We start from the raw sequence: 25,536 nt of genomic DNA, 5'->3' as shown, positions 1-25,536 counted from the left end.
CATCTCAAAACAAAACAAAACAAAAATAGCAGTTCAGCAAGTCACAGGAAGCTGCCCTCAGGGAAGTTTTTAGCTGGTGGAAGGGCACCGTGGGACTTGCCTATTAAAAATAAGCTGTAATGACAGTCAGTGTTTACTGTCAGCAGAATGGGGGAGGATCTTCCACCAGCAGTGTGATTTATCAGTATCTGGAAGAACCATGGGGCAGGAGTTATCATCGGTTGTCCAGAGGCCATGTCGGATTTATGTAAAGATCAGTCTTCCAGGCGTTGACTATTGCTGATTCCAGGAGAATGTTGTTGTTTTGAGTTGGAGTCTTGCTGTGTCGCCCAGGCTGGAGTGTAGTGGCACAATTTCAGCTCCCTGCAACCTCCACCTCCTGGGTTCAAGCGATTCTTCTACCTCAGCCTCTCAAGTAGCTGGGACTACGGGCATGTGCCACCATACCCGGCTCATTTTTGTATTTTTAGTAGAGGCGGGGTTTCACTATGTTGGCCAGTCTGGTCTCGAACCCCTGACCTTGTGATCTGCCCTCCTTGGCCTCCCAAAGTGCTGGCATTACAGGTGTGAGCCACCACGCCCGGCCTCAGGAGCATGTTTTAATCCCTGCTGTGAGTCGTCAGCTAGGGATGAGTCTTCAGGTTGAAGCCCTTGCACAGCTGGCTCTCTCCTAGGTGTGTAAGGACCTCCAGCCCGGGTGCGCAGCCCTGCTGGCTTCATAGGCCATATGCTGGCCCAGATCTCTCCAGCCTAGTTCCTGTGTCTTTCTTGAAATGAAAGTAGCTCTGGCAAGGCACATGCACATCTAAGCTGCCAGAACATTTGAGCTTTGGTCATGGGGGAGACAGAAGGTGCTTCTAGCCTGGGGGTGAGGAGCGAGTGACCTCTTAACCAGTGGTGCCAGAGGAATCACCAGGACAGTGGTTTCACATGAGCCGGCCGCACCCAGACCTGTCGGGTTAGGTCCAGGAGGGGACTGCACGGGAATGTGTCTGTAAGAAGTCCTGCAGGTGATTCCCACCTAGTTTAGTGGAAGGAGATATCACCCAAGGCCTGCAATACCATAGGTGCGTCTGTGATTAGTCACAGAGCATGTTTGAGTACTGAGACCTAATTGCAGGCCTAAGGTCAAGGAATATAGGCTTGTAGGCGACAGTTGGTCTGTCTGCTCCCCTGGGAATAGCCTTTGAGCTCATTTAGACATACTTTATTGACAGGCCACAAGGAGGCAAGGGAAGAGCCCTGGACAGGGAGCCAGGGACCCTGAGTTTGGCCTGCCACTGCCTTGTAGGTTAACAGACCTCAGATTTCATCTGGGAAGTTTGGGGTTTCGTTTTCTTAGTGGAACCTCGCACCCAGTCAGAGCGGAGGGGAGCCGCTGTGCTGGAACTCTGCAGAGATGGCTGCAGGCCTCAGGTCCCTGCTGACTCCAGCAGCTCTGCAGCCCTCTGCCTGGAAGAGCTGCTCTGCCCTGCAACCCCAGGGCCTCCATCTGGCCACTCTCCTGCTCTTGGCTTTTGTGTTCTTCTGTTAGAACTTCTTAAGCTACATTGGGACACCAGATCATTCTGAATTGTTCAATTTTCAAAGAGTGTCTAAAACTGCCTTCAGATAGATGTTACATTTAGGCAGAATTTAACCACTTTATGTTGACTAAACTTGACAACGAAAAAGCAGCCAGACAGGGCAGCTCCTGCCTGCAATCCCAGCACTTTGGGAGGCTGAGGTGGGAGGACCTCTTGAGCCCAGGAGTTTGAGATCAGCCTGGGCAACATAGAGAGGGCCCGTCTATATTTTTAATTAATTAACTAAATTTTTTTTAAAGCACTCACCATGAAAGAACATAGCAAAATACCGAAAAAGGAAAAATAAGCCAATGACCAAGTCAAAATGAGGTGTGGAGTTCTGACTGTGTGTCTTCAGGGCTTCTTCCCATCTTCCTGGCAGGTCTGAGCGTGGATCGCCCTTGTGCCAGAGCCGTAAAGGTGGACTGTCCCTACCCGCTGTCCCAGATCACAGCCCGGAACAATGTGGTGTGGGCGCTGACAGAGCAGAGGGCCCTCCTGTACCGGGAGGGTGTGAGCAGCTTCTGTCCAGAAGGCGAGCAGTGGAAGTGTGACATCGTCAGGTACTGGTGGGCCGGAGACTCCTTTCACGTCGTGTTGTCCTACCCTTCGTTCTTGTCCACTTGACACCACAAGGCACCACAAGGCTGTTCCTGGGAGGCAGTACCCGCAGCCTCCATAGCTATAGGCTAAGCTTGAATCTCTGCCTAATTCTGACCAGCAAACTGGATGTTGAGTCAGAGCTCAATTTTTTAAAATGCGGCTGCCCTCTGTGCAGCCCTGAGCATCATAGCGTCATGAGTCTGTCATGACAGCCTTACTGAGAATTGCCCACCGTCAGGTAGTTCCTGTTTAGTGTCTGTGACGGCTCAGGTCCAAATATTTTTCTGTATTTTCATGCTAATCAATTGAAGTTGATCTCTGAACTGTGACTTTTTTTTTTTTTTTGGATACAGGTTCTCACTCTGTCACCCAGGCTGGGGTGCAGTGCCACGATCACGGCTCACTGCAGCCTCGACCTCCAGTGATCCTCCTGCCTCAGCCTCCTGAGTAGCTGGGACTACAGGCACGTGCCACTATGCCCAGCTAATTTTTGTATTTTTTGTAGAGACGAGTTTTGGGTTTTCATCATGTTGCCCAGACTCATCTCGAACTCTTGGGCTCAAGCAATTCTCCTGCCTCGACCTCCCGAAGTGCTGGGATTACAGACATAAGCCACTGCACCTGGCCCAATCTCTGAACTGTAATTTATTAAGCTATTTTTTTTTTTTTACCATTCAAGATGTTAGTTATAGAACTGCCATCAGATCATTTTACTAATATGGAAGTATTAATAATCCTTCAAAAAACTAGATTAGGAGATTCTTGGTTTGAATTTAGCAAACCAATAAACTTTCAGTGAATACCTATTAAGAACCAGAATGGTCCAGGTGTGGTGGCTCACGCCTGTAATCCCAGCACTTTGGGAGGCCAAGGCAGGTAGAACACAAGGTCAGGAGTTCGAGATCAGCCTGACCAACATAGTGAAACCCCGTTTCTGTTAAAAATACAAAAATTAGCCAGGCATGATGACATGTCCCTGTAATCCCAGCTACTCAGGAGGCTGAGGCAGGAGAATCACTTGAACCCGGGAGGCGGGGGTTGCAGAGAGCCGAGATCGCCCCATTGCATTCCAGCCTGGGCAACAGAGCAAGACTCCATCTCAAAAAACAAAAAGCACACAAACAACAAAAAGCTACAACAACAACAACGAAAAGCCAGAATGGTGCTAGGGGCTGGGTGTGCCAAGAGGGCTGAGACTGGCCCCGCTCTCACCAGTTGCAGGTCTCATGGGGGGCCCCGTGCATGAATGGACACCCATTAGCACAGATGGCCCTAAACAGGAGCGTGCAGCGCTGAGGGAACCATGAACTCCATGCAGAGGTTAGGAAGGCAGCATGCAGAGTGGACCCACAGCTAAGCCTTGAAGCCGATGGACTTCCCTACATGGAAGGAGGGGGAGGGCGTCTCCAGCAGAGAGGGCAGTGTCTGCCTAGGCCCAGCTGCACAGAATAGCCTGGCACATCGGGGGAGTTTACAGTCACTCCCTTGGTGAGGGAGGGAGTGGAGAGATGAAGGTGCTCAGGGGCCTTGGATTCCTTTTGTGCCTACTCACTTTTTTCTTAGGTTGTTTTCTCTCTGAAGAGTGTTCCCGGCCATTCTGGGTCATCAGTGTGTCTTTCAAAAGCTGCCACCCACTTGAACCGTGTATCTTGCACAGTAATTTAACTGAGACTTAAACTTACTTCCCTGGTACTTGATGATCCACTCCAGGGTCACATCTCTTCTCCCAGCCATGCCTGCTGGGAGAGCCTGGATGTCCGCAGTCCAGACACGCTGGGCACTCTGCCTGTGGGTGCTGACCCTCCTGTTCTCCTCCTCATTTTCAGCGAAAGGCAAGCTTTAGAACCCGTCTGCATAACGCTCGGGGATCAGCAGACTCTCTGGGCCCTGGACATCCATGGGAACCTGTGGTTCAGAACGGGCATTGTTTCCAAGACACCCCAAGGAGATGATGACCACTGGTGGCAAGTAGGTGTTCAACTCTGGGCCGCGTGCTGAGGTCGCCCTGACCTTTTCTGCTCCCTTTTCTTACCTCTCTCTTTTCCTTAAAGATACTAGATTAAATTTAAAATGTCCACTTTTTGTTTGTTTTTTGTTTGTTTTGAAACAGGATCTCCTTCCGTCACCCAGGCGGAAGTCCAGTGGTGCAGTCACGGCTCACTGCAGTCTTGACTTCCTGGGCTCAGGTGATTCTCCCACCTCAGCCTCCCAGGTAGCTGGGACAACAGGCATGTGCCACCATGCCCGGCTAGTTTTTTGTAGAGACAGGGTTTTGGCATGTTGCCCAGACTGGTCTCAAACTCCTGAGCTCAAGAAATCCACCCAGACTGGGCACAGTGGCTCACACCTGTAATCTCAGCAATTTGAGAGGCCAAGGCAGGCAGATCACTCGATTCCAGGAGTTCAAAGCCAGCCTGGGCAACATGGTGAAACCCTGTCTCTACCAAAAATACAAAAATTAGTTGGGCATGGTGGCACACGCCGTTGGTCCCAAGTACTTGGGAGGCTGAGGTGGGAGAATGGTTTGAGCCCAGGAGACAAAGGTTTCAGCCAAGATCACACCACCACACTCCAACCTGGGCAACAGAGCTAGACCCTGTCAAAAAAAAAAGAGAGAGAGAGAGAGAGAGAGAGAGAAATCCACCTGCTCTGCCTCCCAGTGTGCTGGGATTACAGGTGGAGCCACCACTCCCAATCAATAGTATTCACTTTTTCTATTTGATGGATTCGACTTTGCTTGGTTTGAGTACATTAGAAACATCAAGGACTTTTCATCATAGGAAATAATTTGCAAAACTCTTTGTGTAAATAATGATCTTGGCCGGGCGCGGTGGCTCACGCCTGTAATCCCAGCACTTTGGGAGGCCGAGGTGAGCGGATCACAAGGTCAGGAGATCGAGACCATCCTGGAGAACACGGTGAAACCCCGTCTCTACTAAAAAAATACAAAAAACTATCCGGGTGAGGTGGCGGGTGCCTGTAGTCCCAGCTACTCGGGAGGCTGAGGCAGGAGAATGGCGTGAACCCGGGAGGCGGAGCTTGCAGTGAGCTGAGATCCGGCCACTGCACTCCAGCCTGGGCGACAGAGCGAGACTCCGTCTCAAAAAAAGAAGAAACAGGATGAGGGTGTAATCAAGCTCACTTTGTGTGATTAGGTCCCAGCAAGAGTGCCTAGAATGAATTTCTCTTTTCTTTTTCTTTTCTTTTTTTCTGGGGCAGGGTCGCACTCTTGCCCACGCTGGAGTGTGGTGGCGGGATCATGACCCACCTCAGCCTCCCAAGTAGCTGGGACCACAGGCACATGCCACCATGCCCGGCTAATTATTTTGGTAGAGACAAGGTCTTGCTGTTACCCAGGCTGGTCTCGAACTCCTTGGCTCAAACAATCCTCCCACCTTGACCTCCCAAAGCACTGGGATTACAGGCATGAACCACCACCCTCGGCCCTAGCATGGATTTTCAAAGGAGTGTCTACTTTCTCCATCTTTGGTATAGTTGAGTGTTAGCGTTGCTCCCGCAGCCTGCCACTGTGGTAGGTAAGATTGCACTGATAGTCCATGGTCATGAAATATTTGATGTTTCTTTTTTTTTTCTTTGAGACAGAGCCTTGCTCTGTCACCCAAGCTGGAGTGCAATGGCGTAATCTCAACTCACTGCAACCTCCACCTCCCGGGTTCAAGCGATTCTCCTGCCTCGGCCTCCCGAGTAGCTGGGATTACAGGCACCCACCACCACACCCAGCTAATTTGTGTATTTTTAGTAGAGACAGGGTATCACCATGTTGGCCAGGTTGGTCTCAATCTCTTGACCTTGTGATCTGCCTGCCTCAGCCTCCCAAAGTGCTGGGATTATAGGTGTGAACCACTGCGCCCGGCCAATATTTGAGGTTTCTTAAGTATCTTGTCCCATTGTTTTATGTTTTATTGTCACCTCAGACTTGCTTTGTTGATGGCTTGTCTTGCATTGATTGCTCTGAGGTCTCTTTCAGATGAGAATGTAGAAAAATGGATTGTTTGCTCTTTGATGAAATATGTATTGTATATAATATGTTCATTGTATACAGATGTATCTAATTTTATATACTAGGTAATATTTGATAGTTATGCAAATGATTTTAAAATACATGTTGTGTACTTGTAACCATATATATACAAATACATGTACAAATATACATATATGTATTTTTGTAGAGACAGGGTTTCACCATGTTGACAGGCTGGTCTGGAACTCCTGACCTCAGGTGATCCGCCCGCCTCAGCCTCCCAAAGTGCTGGGATTGCAGGCGTGAGCCACTGTGCCCGACCAGGAGTAGGGCATTTATGCCAGTGATGTTCTATGTAATCAAACCCAGCAGGGCAGAAACGCGAGTGAACATGATGGAGAATCAGATTTTCACTCATAAAGAACTTGCCTTACATCAGGCTGCTCGAGAAGAGAGGAGCTTCCTGCAGGGAGGGCTGGTTGGAGAAATGTCTGTGGTATATGAATGCTTTTCAGGAATGTTATAGAAGCAAGCTACCCTTCTGAGCTAGGGTTAGAGTCCAGGTACCCAGGACGGTCCTAGTTGATGCTGTTGCCCTGCAGTAATTATTATAGTCCCAATTCAGATCATAAATTAGTTCATCACAGCCTTGCATGGTGGCTCATACCTGTAATCCCAGCACTTTGGGAGGCTGAGGTGGGCGGATCACCTGAGGAGTTCGAGACCAGCCTGGCCAACATGGCGAAACCCCATCTTTACTAAAAATATAAAAAATTAGCTGGGTGTAGTGGCGTGCACCTGTAGTCCCAGCTACTCGGAAGGCCGAGGCAGGAGAATCTGAACCCAGGAGGTGGAGGTTGCAATGAGCCAAAATTGTGCCACTGAACTCCGTCCAACCTGGGTGGCAGAGTAAGACTATGTCTCAAAAAAAAAAAAAAAAAAAAAAATAGTTCATCACTCTACTTGTGATACGTTTTTAAATGCATATTCTGTTTCTAAGTACCGTATGCTGTTGTCCATTGGAAATACCTGATTTAAAAGCAAAATTAAAGCCGGGCGTAGTGGTTCATGCTGGTAATCCCAACACTTTGGGAGGCCAAGGCAGGGAGATCGCTGGAGCTGAGAAGTTCAAGACCAGCCTGGGCAACATAGGGAGACCTGTCTCTACAAAAAATTTAAAAATTGGCTACATGTGGTGGCATTCGCCTGTGTTTGGGAGGCTGAGACAGGAGGATTGCTTGATCCTGGAAGTCAGGGCTGAGTATGATTGTACCACTGCACTCCAGCCTGGATGCCAGAGCAAGACTGTCTCAGAAAAGATGACAAAATTCTTCTTTTTCACTCTGATTAGAATGAAAGTCTTCTTACAAGGGGTGTAAGGGGGTGATACTTAATCACAAAAGTAATACATGCTTGTAACAGATCCATGTGTGTAAAATGTGAAGATATTCTTCCATACCTTTAAATCCAACCCTACAAAGGAGCTGGAGTTAGAGTCAGCAGTTTGATGGCATCCTGCCACGTTTTTTTGGTCCTTTCACAGCGCACATGTGCACATTTGTGTTTGGATGGTCATCTTGTTACTAGAAATGCAGCAGTGTGGACCTGGGCTAGAACCTTCCCTGAAGGTGGAGAGTCTACACTTGTAACTGCTCTGACAGCAGGGCTTTTGTTTGTCTCCTCCTTCCAGGTGAGCATCACGGACTATGTAGTGTTTGACCAGTGCAGCTTATTTCAGACGATAATCCATGCTACTCACTCGGTGGCCACAGCTGCCCAAGCCCCTGTAGAAAAGGTGGCAGATAAACTGCGCATGGCGTTTTGGTCCCAGCAGCTTCAGTGCCAGCCAAGCCTTCTCGGGGTCAATAACAGTGGCGTCTGGATCTCCTCAGGCAAGAATGAATTCCACGTCGCTAAGGGAAGTCTCATAGGTGGGTGAATTGCTGTAATTTTCACACTGCCTTTATAGGCAGCCGCACTTCAAAGCCAACATTTAAATAAAAGCTTTAAGATCTCAACTTGGAAACATAATTTAGTGCCAGCGGTATGAAGCGTCTAGTGAAGGCACTCTGCTTTGTGATCAGTTTCTCTTCTTTTCAAAAAATCTGTCATTCCTAAAACTTGTATCCCTGTGTCTGGATAGTGGGGAAACCTTTTATGACATAAGAAAAGCAAATGGAGGTCGTTTTTATGTTAACAATTTCACATTTTAAATGAAAAGGTCCACCCAAACCGAGTGAGAGAGAATGGTCCATTTCCTGGAGGCAAAGTGATCGCCGCTGTTGGAAATGCAAGGCTCTGGCCAGGTCTGGGAATATAGATGCCAGTCCGCACATCCTGGGGTTCGTTTCTATGAGTGAACCCCTTGCTTTTCTCCAGCCCTCTCCCTGCTGCATGGCCTCCATGACCCTGGGCTGGATGTGGCTCTGCCTGGCAGTATTCAGAGGGAAATGAATGGCAGGCTGTGATTGCTCATGTTGCTTAATTTAGGGACACTCTAGAATTATCTGGAGAAAGGATTTGAAGGCCAGATGTCATCTAGAACTAAGATCTGAAGTTTCTTTCTTCAACACATTCTTCCTGTTTACTCTTTCCAGGCACCTACTGGAATCACGTTGTTCCCCGCGGGACAGCTTCTGCTACAAAATGGGCCTTTGTGTTGGCCTCTGTGGCTCCCACGAAGGAAGGTGAGTCAGTCTTAGCCTCCCTGAAAAATCTCGAGCACGGCTTGGCCATTGGAAGGGTTCAAACCATGGTCCGACTGTGGCCTTGTTGGTGATGGGCACGCCTCAGAGACCGGCCACACGAGGGTGACAGAGGCCAGCAGCCCTTGTTAGCTGAGCGGAGGGCCCTGAAGTGGGATAGGCCTGACCAGGAGAGCCTCTGAGAGGGACTGAGTGTGATGAAGATGAGGGAAAACGTCCTTCTGAAGGAGGGGCTCACACAGTGCAGCCACCAGGGCTGGCAGCTGGTGACTTCTAGTGCCATGGCAGGGGCCACAGCTTCTTTGGGCACCTTCCCATCTCCCCTTGAGAATCCTTCTGTCACCTCCCAGCAACTTCCTTCCATCTTATTCACAGCCTCTGGATAACCTAAGTCCCACATTTGCACCCCATTAGGCAGACCTGCCCTGCAGGGGGGTGCTCCTGCCAGCTTCATTCTGGGCAGAACTCAGTGTCCCTACAGAGTACGGGGTTTGTGAGGGAGCCAGAACACCAGAGGGTGAGGGAGCTGGCATCTGCAGCCAGGAGAGGCAGTTCTCCCACCCAGTTAGCTGGGAACCCAGGCAGTCAGGTGACCTCTCTGGGAAGTAGCCGGACCTCCTCCCAGGATTGCATGAGGATGAAACGTGAAGATGCTGTGAAATCTGTGGTGAAGAGGGAATCGTTTGCTTAGTTGAAACCATCAGTCCCACTAGGATGCGGGTGACTGGGTCAGTACAATAACTTCTTACTCACCAGATTGTTGGGACCACAGTTCTGGAACCCAGAAATCTCTGAAAACAATAAGTTATTTATTAAGTTTGGTATAAATTAATTTGGCAGCAAAACCTGACCAGATCTCACATAGCTGCCTCCAGCCTTGGTTGATCTGTTGGCTGTGGCAGTATCCATGTTGCAGAGATGTTGCCGTGCTTCACCGGGAGCGCCTGGCCCCTCTGGGGTTGTTTTGTAAACCTCTAGCATACCCATTAGCTTAGGTTTTCAAAAATTCAGAAAAAGTTTGAATTCCAAAACATATGTGGCCACAAGTTGTAGATAATACTTCAGATAATGTACTGTGACCAAGGTTTTAACTGCCCTAAGGATTATTTGCATTTTAAACAGAATCTGTTAAACCTAAAGGACTTTTTTTAAATGCTGGAGGGAATGAAAGGATGTGATTTTGAGGCAAGGATGGGAATAGAAACTTTTCCAGTTTCCTAAGCCTTCTCCAGCAGCTGGCCCACCCCCCGGCCCCATCCCCAGAAGGCCTGGGAGAGCGCCATGGCACCATCCTTCCGAGGAACTGCTTACCCTCCCTCCCTCCAGGGCACTGAGTTGATAGTCTTCTCCTCTTGGTAAAATTAACTTTCTCTATTAAAAATGCTCTGGTGCCTTTGTTCAGTGAAAAACTTCCCAGCCCATGAAAACTGGGAAGTCAAAGCCACTAAGCCAACATTATGGCTGTCATAAAATCTCCTAAGCCTTGCCTTCTTTCCATTTCTTTCCAACATCTCAGGCGTGTTTCTTGTTAGTCGTGGTGTTTCCCTCTGCCTTCTACCTTAAAGTGCTACACCACTCCTGCCCGCGTGGGAATGGGCGGGTGAGTGAGCCGGCCTCCGCGACCAGGTGGCCGGAGTCTGCCGAAAGGCAAAGGCTGCCTTGTGCACTTAGGGCAGGCAGCTCGGTGCAGGCAGCACCTTGATGACAAACGTGACCCCTTTCTGCAGGAAGCTTCTTGTGGCTGTGCCAGAGCAGCAAGGACCTCTGCAGCGTCAGCGCCCAGAGTGCACAGTCGCGGCCCTCCACGGTGCAGCTGCCTCCCGATGCCGAGATGCGCGCCTACGCCGCCTGCCAGGATGCGCTGTGGGCGCTGGACAGCCTCGGCCAGGTCTTCATCAGGACGCTCTCCAAGAGCTGCCCCACGGGCATGCACTGGACCAGGCTGGACCTCTCCCAGCTAGGTATGGCCGCCTCATGAGTACGCCTGCCGGTGCCCTGACTGCCCTAAAACCGCAACACAGCGTGATGTCGGACAAAACTTCCCGGCCTGTGTTCAACTCGTGAGAGTTCTGAGAGGATATTTTTAAGTTGCTGGATTTCAGGAGCTCAGTTGGCCACTCTTCCAGACTAGACCGGCTCTGGGCTTTGTCCCTTCCCCTGCCCCTTAGAGTTTGCAGGGCTGTCAGAACCTGAGGCGGGCACACGTCCTCAGATCAAGGGGCCACTCACTGAGAGCAGCTTGAAGGATAGTGGTGATGCAGCTGCCTGTCAGTCTGTCTGAATATGGAACATAGCTTTATGACCTTAAAAGCTAAAAAGATGGGTGTTCCTACAACAGGATCAGTGCCATGTTTGTCCATCCCCTCAGGACAGTACTGGCAGAGGAGAGTGGCTTAGCACACAGGTGCCACCTCTCCTTCAGCTCAGCCAGATCCAGGAGGACCTGCACCCATTAGCTCCTGCTTTTCTCTGAATCGCCTCTCAAAAGCCACAGAGTAGGCTAAGAAATGTAGTGCTGTTTGTAGCCTAGGAGCAGTGGCTCACACTTGTCATCCCAGCACTTTGGGAGGCTGAGGTGGGTGGATCACCTGAGGTCAAGAGTTCGAGACCAGCCTGGCCAACATGGTGACACCCCGTCTCTACTAAAAATGCAAAAAAAATATATATATATATATTAGCTAGGCATGGCAGCGCACTCCTATAGTCCCTACTCAGGAGGCTGAGGCAGGAGAATTGCTTGAACCCCGGAAGTGGGGGTTGCAGTAAGCCAAGATCATGCCATTGCACTCCAGCCTAGGCAACAGAACGAGACTCTGTTTCAAAAAAAGAAGAAGAAAGAAATGTAGTGCTGCTATTTGTAAATAATTCATTCATGTTCCAAGAACTGATAACACAAGCCCACATTAGGTTTCTCTCTGAGTAGATTCTTGGTGGATCAGGACGCGTAGGTGTGGTTTGCCTGCAGCTGGAGTTGTGTAGATGGCCCCCAGGGCCCGAGTGAGCCCTGCGCTGGCCGCAGAACTGACTTAGGAACTTCCTGGCTGCGAGGCTTCCCAGCTTTTTAACTTACAACCAGCATTTGGTTATGTGGTAGATTTGAATTGTATAAGCATTTAATGTTTGAGAACTCGACCACATGGACTCACCAAAAAAAAAAAGGAGGGGGAGAAAGAAAGCAAGAAGAGGGCTGAGCACGGTGGCTAATGCCTATAACCCCAGCACTTTGGGAAGCCAAGGCAGGTGGATCACCTGAGGTCAGGAGTTCAAGACCAGCCTGGCCAACATGGTGAAACCCCATCTCTACTAAAAATACAAAAATTACCTGGGTGTGGTGACACACGCCTGTAATTCCAGCTACTTGGGAGGCTGAGGCATGAGAATCATTTGAACTTGGTAGGCAGAGGCAGAGGTTGCAGTGAGCTGAGATCCATGCCATTGCACTCCAGCCTGGGTGACAGAGCAAGACTCTGTCTCAAAAGAAAAAAAAAAAAAAGAAAGCAAGAAGAGAAGGGCTTGTCCCCCTTCTCCCCAAGCCCCTGGCTGCCTTGCAGTCTGTATGCTACCAGCTGACAAGGAGAGCCTTTTGCCATTATGTAAAGCAAGCATTGTCCTAGGCAGCCTGGTGGTGGTTGGCGTGCTCAGCCCTGGGGGCTCCTGCAGGGTGCTGAGTAGACATCACCTATTCTTTTGCCTGAAAAGGCCCCTGAACACTAACTCAACTGAAGAAGCAAGTTCTGTCCCAAGGCTTGGGAATTGAAGGTTTGTCCAGGGCAGTTTTTGTTCTTTGTTCTTTGGGCCTTCCCACCTGCCTTTTGGACCCACCAGTCGCCATCTAGCTTTTTGAGAACACCCCACTCTCCGCATCAGTGACAGTGACTGATCAGACAAGGCTGAGGCTGAGAGTGGCCTGAACATTGGTGCTGGCTGACCTGTCGCCTGTCCTGGGAAGCCTTTCATTTGTTCAGAGACTGTACTGGTCCTGAGCCTTTCTCCAGCAGCTCCTACCCAGACTAACTGGAAAATGCCACTAGTTCCCTCTGGGGGTAAAAAGTCCAGGGCATGATGTGTATTCTCCCTGCTCCTGAATCTTGAGCACTGTGGGAGGCCATGTTCACCTGCACCGTTTGCGTGAGAAGCAGAACTGTTTCCCTTGCACGTCCCCTTCCCAGCCCCTCCAGGAAGGCTGCCGCACCATGGTGGGGTTGAGAGTGAACGGGCGTCGTGCCAGGTTCTGTGCTGCTGGAGTCAGCCCTGCCTGGGCCTCCCACCTCCAGCACAGCTCGTGCCTCCCTCCTGGCTCGATCCAGTCCTCCCAGCACTGGCTAGCTGGCCAAAGTGGTACAGGTCTCTAAGGTGTGTATTTGGGCTTCACTGGGCGGTTTCTCTAGGGGAGAAACTGGCTTGAGGGGGATTGAGTCTCAGTTGTGCAAGGGAAACAGGAACAAGTCCATCCTGACTCCAAGATGGCCTCGGGCCCTCTGGTGTTCAGCAGATATTCATTGAGGGGATGGGTGTGTGAGTAGAGGGATGGCCTGGGGGTCCTGGTCGCTGTGGATGGGCAGGTTTTCACTGAGCCCCTGTGTTCTTCCCGCAAAATCATTAGCAAATTAATGTAAGTATACAGCTGAGCCTGAAATGGATCAGACATGCAGTGGGTGCAAGGAAGTCACAGGCAGAGGTGTGGGAATTCATGGCAGAGGCAGGACAACTGGGCCTCAGGCACGCTCTGGGACTCTGAGCAAGCTGCTGTTACCTCGAAGCGCAGTTTGCTCTTCTTTCTTTCTTTTTTTTCCAGATGGGGTCTTACTCTGTCACCCAGGGTGGAGTGCAGTGGCACAATCTTTACTCACTGCAACCTCTGCCTTCCCAGGCTTAAGCAGTCCTCCCACCGCAGCCTCCCAAGTAGCTGGGACCACAGGCATGTGCCGCCATGCCCAGCTAATTATTTTGTTTTATTTTATTTTTTTGAGGCAGAATTTTGCTCTGTCACCCAAGCTGGAGTACAGTGGCACAATCTCGGCTCTCTGCAGCCTCTCCCTCCCAAGTTCAAGCAATTCTCCCTGTCTCAGCCTCCTGAGTAGCTGATATTACAGGCACCCACCACCGCACCTGGCTAATTTTTTGTATTTTTAGTAGAGACAGGGTTTCACCATATTGGCCAGTCTGGTCCTGAACTCCTGACCTCAGGTGATAGGCCTGCCTCCGCCTCCCGAAGTGCTGGGATTACAGTCGTGAGCCACTGCGCACAGCCCCTGCTAACTTTTGTATTTTGGGTAGAGGTGGGGTTTCACCATGTTGGCCAGGCTACTTGAACTCCTGACCTCAAGTGATCCACCTGCCTCGTCCTCCCAGTGTGCTGGGATTACAAGTGTGAGCCACCATGCCCAGGCTTGGTTTCCTCTCCTTTCTAATGGGAGCAGCAACCCCCAAGCCCAACCGCCCAGAGGATGCACGGGGCATCCTGTCTAAGTGTGGGCCATCTCCGGGCGGTGTGGTCATCCGAAGGCTGTGACACATCTTCCTTGGGGGTGCTCTCCAGCCTTTGTTAGCTGCTGGTGGTGGGGCTTTTGCTTGTGTTGCCCCAGTTTGTGCCACAGGGAGGGCAAATCCAGCATCTCTTATTAAAGCACCACCTTGCTTAGTCCTTATCCTGCCCTGAGCTTTAGATTTTGTTTATTTATCTGAGTTATCTGTTTGATCTTGAAATGTCAGATTAAGACTCCTTTCCTGTTTCCTACACATCCTGAGAGAATGCAGCAAGTCCAGGGTTGGCAGCTTTGCGTTGGGGCAAGGGAGGTGAGCAGGCGACTGGGACCCCCGGGCCATTCCTCTGCTCACACACCCATCCCCTCAGTGAATATCTGCTGAACACTGGAGGGCCCGAGGCCATCTTGGACTCAGGGTGGACTTGTTCCTGTTTCCCTCTCACTTTTGTTTTTTGTTTGTTTTTTTTCTTTTTTTGAGACAGAGTCTCGCTCTGTCACCCAGGCTGGAGTGCAGTGGCATGATCTCATCTCACTGCAAGCTCCACCTCCCAGGTTCACGCCATTCTCCTGCCTCAGCCTCCCAAGTAACTGGGACTACGGACGCCCGCCACCACGCCCGGTTAATTTTTTCTATTTTTAGTAGAGACGGGGTTTCACCGTGTTAGCCATGGTCTCGATCTCCTGACCTCGTGATCTGCTGGCCTCGGCCTCCCAAAGTGCTGGGATTACAGGCATGAACTACCACGCCTGGCTTCCCTGTCATTCTTGAGACTCAATCTCACTGAATCTGGGTTTCTCCCCTAGAAGGAACAGCCACCTCCCCAGCCTTTACTATGCCAGGGTAGGGGCAGTGAGCATCAGGCCAGGGGCACCAGGTATTCAGTTATTGGGCTCTCTTCAGGTATGGTCTGTGTCCTGCAGGAAAAGCAAGTAGGTTTGTTTCTGTGTTTGTTTGTTTGAGACAGAGTCTTACTCTGTTGCCCAGGCTGGAGTGCAGTGACACAGTCTTGGCTCACAGAGACCTCCGCCTCCTGGATTCAAGCGATTCTCCTGCCTCGGCCTCCCGAGTAGCTGGGATTACGGGCATGCACAGCCATGCCCAGCTAATGTTTGTATTTTTAGTAGAGACGGGGTTTCACCATGTTGACCAGGCTGGTCTCGAACTCCTGACCTCAACTGATCCGCCTTCCTCAGCCTCCCAAAGTGCTGGGATTACAGGTGTGAGCCACTGCGCCCCACCCAAGAGACCTTTTAGTAATTACATATTTAAGTGAGTGGATCACGAGGTCAAGAGATCAAGACTATCCTGGCCAACATGGTGAAACCCCGTCTCTACTAAAAATACAAAAATTAGCTGGGCGTGGTGGCATAAGCCTGTAGTCCCAGTTACTCAGGAGGCTGAGGCCAGAGAATCACTTGAACCCAGGAGATGGAGGTTGCAGTGAGCCAAGATCATGCCATTGCACTCCAGCCTGGGAACAGAGTGAGACTCAGTCTCAAAAAAAAAAAACCAAAAAAAGCTTGTCAGAGATACATTTACATGTGTTCTCCCTTCAACCCTGGTATTTTCTTTACAAGTGTCTTCCTGGTTGTATGAGTAGTAGCAAGCAGGCTTGGACAGCATGACCTGTGCTCCCTCAGGGACAGTGTTGGCCTTGGGCAGCACTCACTCATTGTTGGGTCTGGACCATCATCAGTCTTCTCTAAATGGCAAGCAGAAATTTCCATTTCAGGATGGGTGTGGTGGCTCACACTTGTAATCCTAGCACTTTGAGAGGTCAAGGCAGGAGGATCACTTGAGGCCAGGAGTTTGAGACCAGCCTGGCCAACATAGCAAAACCCTGTCTCTACTTAAAATACAAAAATTAGCTGGGTGTGGTGGTGGGCACTGTAGTCCCAGCTACTCCGGAGGCTGAGGCACGAGAATCGCTTGAACCCAAGAGGCGGAGGCTCCAGTGAGTCAGGATTATGCCACTGCTAAGCCAAGATGGCGCCACTGCACTCCAGCCTGGGCGACAGAATGAGACTGTCTCAAAATCATCATCATCATCATAATAATAATTAAAAACAAGGCCAGGTACAGTGGCTCCTGCTTATAATCTCAGCACTTTGGGAAGCCAAGGCAGGCGGATCACCTGAGGTTGGGAATTCGAGCCTGGCCAACATGGTGAAACCCGTCTCTGCTAACAATACAAAAATTAGCCAGGTGTGTTGGGCGTCTGTAATCCCAGCTACTTGGGAGCCTGAGGCACAAGAATCCCTTGAGCCTGGGAGGCAGAAATTGCAGTGAGCCAGGATCACACCACTACACTCTAGCCTGGGTGACAGAGCGAGACTGTGTCAAAAAAAAAAAAATTAAATTTTAATTTCAAGGGTGAGGATGACTTTAGTGAAGTATCAAATAATGAACGTGATTTCTGCCTTTAATTTTTTTTTTCTTTTTTTTTTTGAGACGGAGTCTCGCTCTGTCGCCCAGGCCGGAGTGCGGTGACATGATCTCCGCTCACTGCAAGCTCCGCCTCCCAGGTTCACGCCATTCTCCTGCCTCAGCCTCCCGAGTAGCTGGGACTACAGGTGCCCACCACCACACCCAGCCAATTTTTTTGTATTTTTAGTAGATACGGGGTTTCACCGTGTTAGCCAGGATGATCTTGATCTCCTGACCTGGTGATCCACCCACCTTGGCCTCCCAAAGTGCTGGGATTACAGGCGTGAGCCACCGCACCTGGCCTCAATTTTTTTTTTTTTAAGATACAGCATCCCTCTTCTTTCTGCCCCTATACAAATTACCAGAGCAATTTCTGCTATAGGATTAAATTAAAGGAATTGTTAAATTAAATGGTTGGTTGCTGAACCATGTTGTAGCGGTTGAATATGGAATTTTGTAGTGATTTATTATAATCCTAGTGTTTGGAAGAAAATTTGCATCACTTAGCAGATATTTAAGATGCTTATAACATTTCATTTCCCAGTACACATAAATATGCATTATGTCAGGCGTTGGATTGTTTAGCAAACTAATGAAATTTGTAATTTAATTTATCAGGTCACAGCATTTAATGAAGAACTATTCAGTGCCAGTTTATGCTGTTAGGTAACAAACAGGATTATATTATGCAGTAATTTATACAGAAAAGTATTTTATAAATAGTAAAACATTAAATAAATGCCACTTTTTGTTTTAAAATAATATGTTTAAGAAATAATCCTAAAGGGAAAATGTCTACTTTGTTGAATAAAGTAATTAAAGCATTTTTTAAAAACAAGAGAAAAAAATAAGGACACAACAGGGACAGGCAGGAAAATGTCAGTGTGTTTGCGTCAGCCAGGCTGGGCTGTGCTTCGGCAGCAAGCCCCAGATATCAGCGACTTCACACAGTGAACCGTGGCCCCCACTTCCACGAAGCCGGCCCTGCATCTGTCCTCTTCTAGGGCAGTGGTCCTCCAGGTGGTGGTGTCCTGATCCTGCCTGCTTTGCTCTGCAGTTCCACCATTCGGTTGCTTCTGCTCAGAGCCTGTTGCCAGAACTGGTCATGCGATCCTGCCTAACTCTAAGGGAATGTGAGGGAGCCATGGAGTGTTTGGGGAGGGTTGTGGTCTCTGCCACCGCGTTCACCACATCCTGACTGCCTCTTCCTTGGAACAGGCTCACAAACCTCATTCATCCAGGTGGCCTGGGTGACACTCTGGGGTAAAAATCTGTAGGAAAGCCCTCAGTTCCACTTTGTCATCTTTCACCTATCTCTTCGATTCAGAATAAGCTGGTTTATATGCTGGAAGTACATCATCTAGCAGTCTTTTCTATGTGTTCTGAAAGGGTGTTGACTGTGTAATGTGAACTCCGTGTTCTGTGAGCAGCGTTGTTGCTGCCAACTCTGATATGCTGGCCTGGTGTGTTTTTGTCACATGTGACTGTTAGCATGATCACTGCTGCCTGTAGTTTCTCTCAGAGCCAGGTTGAAGACTCTAACGTAAAAGTATTTTTTAATTAGCATTTGTTTCTCAGCTATTTCTAGAGTTACTGCTGAAGGTACCTTATTTTGACTGGTACAGATCTTTGCATATATAATGTTAGAGTTCCAGGGAGTTCTGTTTGAACTCCCTGGTATAACATTCTGTACAAGATCAAGGAAGGAGAAAATACAGTTAATTTCTGGAATAGAGAAATTGTCATCTTTAGAAAATGCACAGAGGAATAATGATAATTTTTTGTGTAGCAGTGAATGAATAGCTTTAAGTTGATGTTATAACTGAAGACACATGACGAGATTTTCACATGGCAGAGTCGTGCCTCTGTGTTTTGCTACGCTCCGTGGGCTGTCATCTGATACCAGTGACAACTGTGCAAGGGCGGCACCTCCCGATTCTGCACCCAGTGTGGGGCGTCCTCCACCTGCCGCTCCTCCGGCAGCACTACCAGCTAATGGAGCTGCACACCTTTTAATCCCCGGTCAGAATAACCCATCAAAATTTAAAAATTGTCATCCAAAAACACTATTAAGAAAATGAAAAACCAAACCACAGACTACATTTACAATGCACGTATCTGACAAAAGACCAGTACCTACAACGTGCAGAGAACTCCTCTAACTCAGCAGTCGAGAGACAGTTCATTTTAAAATGAGCAAAAACTTGAACAGGCACTTCACAAAAGAAGATATACAGATGCCCATAAGCATATTAAAAGATTCCCAGCGTCATTCCTTAGCAGAAAATACAAATTAAAGCCACGACATGATACAACTTCACCTCTCCTAGAACGGCTGCCATGGAAAATGTTCAGGGGCGTGGGCGGCCAGAACCCGCAGACACAGCTGTGGCCATGGAGCACAGGATCTCCACTGGGGAAACTGGCGGTTTCTTTAAAAATGAAACAGGCCATGTGCAGTGGCTCACGCCTGTAATCCCAGCACTTTGAGAGGCCGAGGCGGCCAGATCACCTGAGGTCAGGAGTTCAAGACCAGCTTGGCCAACATGGCAAAACCCTGTCTCTACTAAAAATACAAAAATTAGCTGGGCGTGGTGGCAGGCGCCTGTAATCCCAGCTACTTGGGAGGCTGAAGCAGGAGAATCACTTGAAACCGGGAGGCAGAGGTTGCAGTGAACCGAGATTGCGCCATTGCACTCCAGCCTGGGTGACAGAGCTAGACTCTGTCTCAAAAAAAAAAAACAACCAGGAGCAACAGGGAGGCAGAGGTTGCAGTGAGCTAAGATCACACCACTGCACTCCAACTTGGGCGACAGAACGAGACTCTGTCTCAAAAAAAAAAAAAGAAGTCAGTTCAGCAGTTACCTCAGGGTAGAGGGCATTGGCTAGAAGGGAGTTGAGGGAACTTTTGAGGGTGACTTAGTTGTTTAAAACCAATTGGGCTGGGCGCAGTGGCTCACACCTGTAATCCCAGCACTTTCTTTTTCTTTTTTTTTTTTTTTGACGGGGTCTCGCTCTGTTGCCCGGGCTGGAATGCAGTGGCCGGATCTCAGCTCACTGCAAGCTCCGCCTCCCGGGTTCACGCCATTCTCCTGCCTCAGCCTCCCGAGTAGCTGGGACTACAGGCGCCAGCCACCTCGCCCGGCTAGCTTTTTTTGTATTTTTTAGTAGAGATGGGGTTTCACTGTGTTAGCCAGGATGGTCTCGAACTCCTGACCTTGTGATCCGCCCGTCTCGGCCTCCCAAAGTGCTGGGATTACAGGCTTGAGCCACCACGCCCAGCCAATCCCAGCACTTTCAGAGGCTGAGGTGGGCACATCACTTGAGGTCAGGAGTCCGAGACCAGCCTGGCCAACATGATGAAACTCCATCTCTACTAAAAATACAAAAATTAGCTGGGCATGGTGGCACGTGCCTGTAATCCCAGCTACTCAGGAGCCTGAGGCACTAGAATCGCTTGAACCCAGAGGCAGAGGTTGCAGTGAGCCAAAATTGTACCACTGCACAACAGCCTGAATGACAGAGCGAGACTCTGTCTCAGAAACAAACAAAACAAAAAACGAACAAAAAACAAAAACAAAAACAAAAACAAAAACAATTTGACTTAACCCTGAAGATCTGTGCATTGCGCTGTAGGTAAAGTCTCAAAGGTCAGAGGTTGCTGATGCAGAGGACCCAGGCCGACCCAGGTCCAAGCCTTAGATCCTCCTTTGCCTCCTGGCCGCCTCCTGCCTTGTGGCCCTCAGCAGATCTCTTTCTGGCTGAGTCCCGATGGTCTCATGGGTGGAGTGGGATGACACTCATCGTGTGTCACTGTTGTGGGTTTGAGATGAGTGTGTGAAGACCTGACTGACAGCCTGTCCACAGCAGCTGCTCAGGAACTGTTGACTACTGTTCTTTTAGCCAGACTATTATCAAATGTAATTTCTGTTTTTAAAAAACTCTTCCCATTTCCTTTCCTCTTGCAATCAGTCTCAATAGCAGTGAGAAATGAATAAAAATGAAGATTCTTTGGGAGACTTAATTTTGTTTTTTTGAGATGGGGCCTCACTCTGTCACCCAGGCTGGAGTGCAGTGGCACCATCATGGCTCTCTGCAGCCTCGACTTACTGGGCCCAAGCGATCTCAGCCTCCCAAGTAGCTGGGACTACAGGTGTGTGCCACCATACCCAACTAATTTCTGTGTATTTTGTAGAGACAGGGTCTCACTATGCTGCCCAAGCTGGTCTTGAACTTCTGGGCTCAACTGATCCACCCACCATGGCCTCTGAAAGTGCTAAGATGACAGGTGTGTGCCACTGTGCCCAGTCAGTTTAATTCTAATCAAGATCAAGATTATCTGTAAATACGAGGTCCCTCTCTCCAAATCCAGAATTCGCTGGCATTAGTCACATCTTTGAGGAAGCTGACGATGGGACCCACATTGAGATACTAATCCCAGGGCTTGGTGGTTCAGGGCTCTGTGCTGACAGCATCCTGACTGCTTTGCCTGTTGCCTGGAAGGGGTGCCGTGTGGCACCTGGCAGGTGGCAGAGTGGCCAGAGGCCATCATTACTCTCTTGAGTTACAACGTTCTCAAGCCCAGGTGAGTCCACACAGCCAACGTGGATGGACTAGGACAGATCCGATGACTCAGCGTCCAAGTTCAGTTGCAAATGCAGCCTTATTGCTTTCTTTGAAGTAGAAAATCAAAGTTCATAGATTAGATGAAAGATTAGTCATTGTACAAAAGTAATTATAGTGTGTGTACTTTGTCTCCAGGAGCTGTGAAATTGACAAGCTTGGCATGTGGAAATCAGCACATCTGGGCCTGTGATTCCAGGGGTGGAGTTTACTTCCGTGTAGGGACTCAGCCTCTCAATCCCAGTCTCATGCTTCCAGCCTGGATAATGATTGAGCCACCTGTCCAGGTAAGCAGACGTTAGCTGGTGGAACTCATTCCTCAGTAAGACAGAAACTGTGAGGGTGCTGGTACTGGGAAAAAGATCCCCACAGCCTCTAGAGGCCTCCCGGCAAATGCGGGGAACCGTGCCCCCAGGGTCTACACACACATTCATCAAGATCACAACTGGAATCGGGATTTGTGAAGTTTAGAACTGAACAACAGATGGTTACAGATTATGAGTCAGCACATGTATTTTCTCCTTCAAAATAACAATATTTTGTTTCTTTTTACTAAGTGAATATTATTTTTTAAATCTGCCTATATTTTGGAACCTCTATTTTATAATAATAATGATAATAAATCAGTACCCAGAAGTATAAAGAAGAAAGTAAAAGTCAATCTTGTCATGGAGAAAATGCTGAGTGCCTCTCCTGGTTTGTTGAAGAAATTCCGTTTCCTGTTTGGCCCTCCGCTGGCCAGCTCCTGCGGTGTTTCAGTTGACAGTGCATCCCAACGCAGTCTGTGTTCTCCTGACCTCCAGCACCCAGCTCACAAGCAGAAGTCTGATTTGAATGGACCATCTAGTTACCCTAAAAGATCTCACAGGCTTGGTTCCCATGCTGAATAGATTTCTGTTGAAGTTTATAACTGGGGGCTGTGGTTTTTTGAGACTTATTTGCCCAGACTCCTGCTAGTCCCTATTTGGTAACTCTGTTGGGAAACCGGTGAAGTTGCCAGTTGTGGAGGCAGCCGTAGGCGCGGAGGAATGGTTCCTTGTTGGGCAGAGAAACCTTCAGTGGAGTCAGGAAAGAGGTAAAGAGTAGGGTAAATGCCTTTGTGCCTAACTGTCTACATTTTGGTCATGGTGAGGCCTCAGGGATGAGGACACCAGTCGTGTCCACCAGCCCTGGGGAGTGTGGTTGGTGGGAGACCCTTTGCTGAAATCAGTATTCGGCTCCAGAGCTGTGTGGAGGCCACCACTAGCGGTCATGGCCACAGGGAGGCTTCTCGTCCTCAGTGGTGGGTCTTCCTCCTCCACAGGGTTGTGGGGATGGTAATGTCTCTGACAGTACCGTGTGAATGATACAGCACTGTGCAAACATGAGGTTGTACATAATGAATTATAACACACGCTCCGTTTTCCCTCTGCGCACAGTGACTACTCAGCGGCACAGAGGGAGCAGTCCACCCTGCAGAGAGGCGCCTTTATCACGGCCGTGTTTAGCACTGCTAGGGTACAGCGATTATGAAAAGCAAGCTGCTTGTCATTAGTTTCATGATTGTCCTTACATTCTCTGGTTGCCTGCACCCAGGTGGACTCCTTTGACACACCACTGTTAATATGTTCCTTTTTTTCCTTCTAACTACTTTATATTGTTCCTTTTAAGTTACAACCCACATAGCATAAAATTTCAGCCTTCTACAGTATGCAGCTCAGTGGTTTTTAGCATATTCACAGAGTGTGCAACAGTTAGCACTATCCAATTCCAGAATGTTTTCATCACTCCAAAAAAAACACCCTTATCCATTAGAGTCACTTCCTGTTCTCACAGAACCAGCCCCTCCGCCCATGGCGGCCACTCATCTGCTTTCTATTTCTATGACTTTGCCTATTCTAGACATTTTATATAAATTGGATCATATACTGTATGGCCTTTTTTATCTGACATCTTTCACTTTGTATCATGTTTCAGAGTTCATCCACATTGTAGATGTATCAGTTCTTAATTCCTTTTTACAACTACATAACAGCTCTGTTGTATGAATAGGCCACATTGGTTTATCATTTCACCAGTGGGTGGACATTTGGATTGTTCCTACTTATTGGCTAGTGTGAATAATGCTGCTGTCACCATTTGGGTGCAAGTCTTCAGGGAGGATGTATGTTCCCAGTTCTGTTGGGTGTCTGTCTATAAGTGGAATTTCAGGTCATATGGCGATTCCGTGTTGAATTAAGGATGTCAAAGTGTTATTCGCAGTGGCTGCACCATTTTGTGTTCCACCAGTAAGATATGAGAGTTCTCGTTTTTCCCATCCTCATCAATTTTTTTTTTTTTTTTAGACAGAATTTCACTCTTATTGCCCAGTCTGGAGTACAATGGCGCAATCTTGGCTCACTACAATCTCTGCCTCCCGGGTTCAAGCAATTCTCCTGTCTCAGCCTCCTGAGTAGCTGAGATTACAGGCATGCACCACCATGTCTAGCTGATTTTGTATTTTTAGTAGAGATGGAGTTTCACCATGTTGGTCAGGCTAGTCTCAAACTCCTGACCTCAGGTGATCCACCCTCCCCGGCCTCTCAAAGTGCTGGGATTACACCCAGTGTGAGCCACTGCGCCCAGCCTTTGCAATTTTTTGTTGGTATTTTATTTTTCTGGTCTCAGGAACTGCCTCATATGTCTAATTTTTTAATACTAGCCATCGCAGTAGTTGTAAAGTGGTATCTCATTGTGGTTTGATTTGCACTGACCTAATAACTAATGAGATGGAACATCCCTCTTTTCATGTGTTTATTGGTTATTTGTGTATCTGCTTTCAAGAACTATGTATTCAATTTTTATTTTCATTTTTCTTTTTTTTTTTTTTTTTTTGAGGCGGGGTTTCGCTCTGTCGCCTGGACTGGAGTGCAGTGGCCGGATCTCAGCTCACTGCAAGCTCCGCCTCCCGGGTTTACGCCATTCTCCTGCCTCAGCCTCCCGAGTAGCTGGGACTACAGGCACCCGCCACCTCGCCCGGCTAGTTTTTTTTTTTTTGTATTTTTAGTAGAGACGGGGTTTCACTGTGTTAGCCAGAATGGTCTCGATCTCCTGACCTCGTGATCCGCCCGTCTCGGCCTCCCAAAGTGCTGGGATTACAGGCTTGAGCCACCGTGCCCAGCTTTTTTTTTTTTTTTTTTAAAGATGGAGTCTCACTCTGTCGCCCAGGCTGGAGTGCAGTGGCACAATCTCCACTCACTGTAATCTCTGCCTCCTGGGTTCAAGCGATTCTCTTGTCTCAGCCTCCTGAGTAGCTGGGATTACAGACATGTGCCTCCATGCCTGGCTATTTTTTTTTTTTTCATATTTTTTAAGTAGAGGCAGGGTTTCACCATATTGGCCAGGCTGGTCTCAAACTCCTGGCCTCAGATGATCCGCCCACCTCGGCCTCCCAAAGTGCTTGGATTACAGGCATGTGCCACTGCACCCAGCCTCAAATCTTTTGCTCATTTTAAAATTGTGTTATCTTTTACTGAGTTTGTTTGTTTGTTTTGAGATTGAGTCTTGCTCTGTCGCCCAGGCTGGAGTGCTGTGGTGTGATCGCGGCTCACTGCAACCTCTGCCTCCTGGGTTCAAGTGATACTACTGCCTCAGCCTCCTGAGTAACTGAAATTACAGGCATGCGCCACCATGCCTGGCTAATTTTTGTATTTTTAGTAGAGATGGGGTTTCACCATGTTGGCCAGGCTGGTCTCAAACTCCTGACCTTGTGATTCGCCTACCTCAGTCTCCCAAAGTGCTGGAATTACAGGTGTGAGCCACCATGCCCAGCCTGTTGAGTTCTATATAAGAGTTCTTGGCCGGGCGTGGTGGCTCACACCTGTAATCCTAGCACTTTGGGAGGCCGAGGCTGGCAGATCATGAGGTCAGGAGATCGAGACCATCCTGGCTAACATGGTGAAACCCTGTCTCTACTAAAAATACAAAAAAAACTAGCCGGGCGAGGTGGCGGGCCCCTGTAGTCCCAGCTACTCGGGAGGCTGAGGCAGGAGAATGGCGTGAACCCGGGAGGTGGAGCTTGCAGTGAGCTGAGATGTGGCACTGCACTCCAGCCTGTGCAACAGAGCAGACTCCGTCTTAAAAAAAAAAAAAAAAAAAAAAAAAGTTGTTTATGTATTCTGTATAC

General features: G+C 48.8%; 1 protein-coding gene across 2 annotated transcripts in view; it reads left to right on the top strand.

Moving 5' to 3' along the window:
- TECPR2 (tectonin beta-propeller repeat containing 2) overlaps positions 1–22,808 on the top strand; it is a 102,277-nt gene extending 79,469 nt beyond the window's left edge. The window contains exons 12-17 of one of the 2 annotated variants that reach the window (XM_026455239.2): positions 1,948–2,128; positions 3,995–4,136; positions 7,841–8,081; positions 8,748–8,837; positions 10,583–10,816; positions 21,531–22,808. In XM_026455239.2, coding sequence (XP_026311024.1) covers positions 1,948–2,128; positions 3,995–4,136; positions 7,841–8,081; positions 8,748–8,837; positions 10,583–10,816; positions 21,531–21,694 — 1,052 coding nt within the window. In that variant the 3' untranslated portion in view covers positions 21,695–22,808. The remainder of the gene's footprint in view (positions 1–1,947; positions 2,129–3,994; positions 4,137–7,840; positions 8,082–8,747; positions 8,838–10,582; positions 10,817–21,530) is intronic. The other variant, XM_026455238.1, reaches the window with a different exon arrangement.
- Positions 22,809–25,536: the final 2,728 nt, after the last annotated feature.

The sequence above is a fragment of the Piliocolobus tephrosceles genome, chromosome 6 (assembly GCF_002776525.5).
Source record: "Piliocolobus tephrosceles isolate RC106 chromosome 6, ASM277652v3, whole genome shotgun sequence".
In the NCBI taxonomy this organism is placed as follows: Eukaryota; Metazoa; Chordata; class Mammalia; order Primates; family Cercopithecidae; genus Piliocolobus; species Piliocolobus tephrosceles.
Note: the sequence above shows the minus strand (reverse complement) of the source record. Positions and strands in the feature narration are given on the sequence as shown.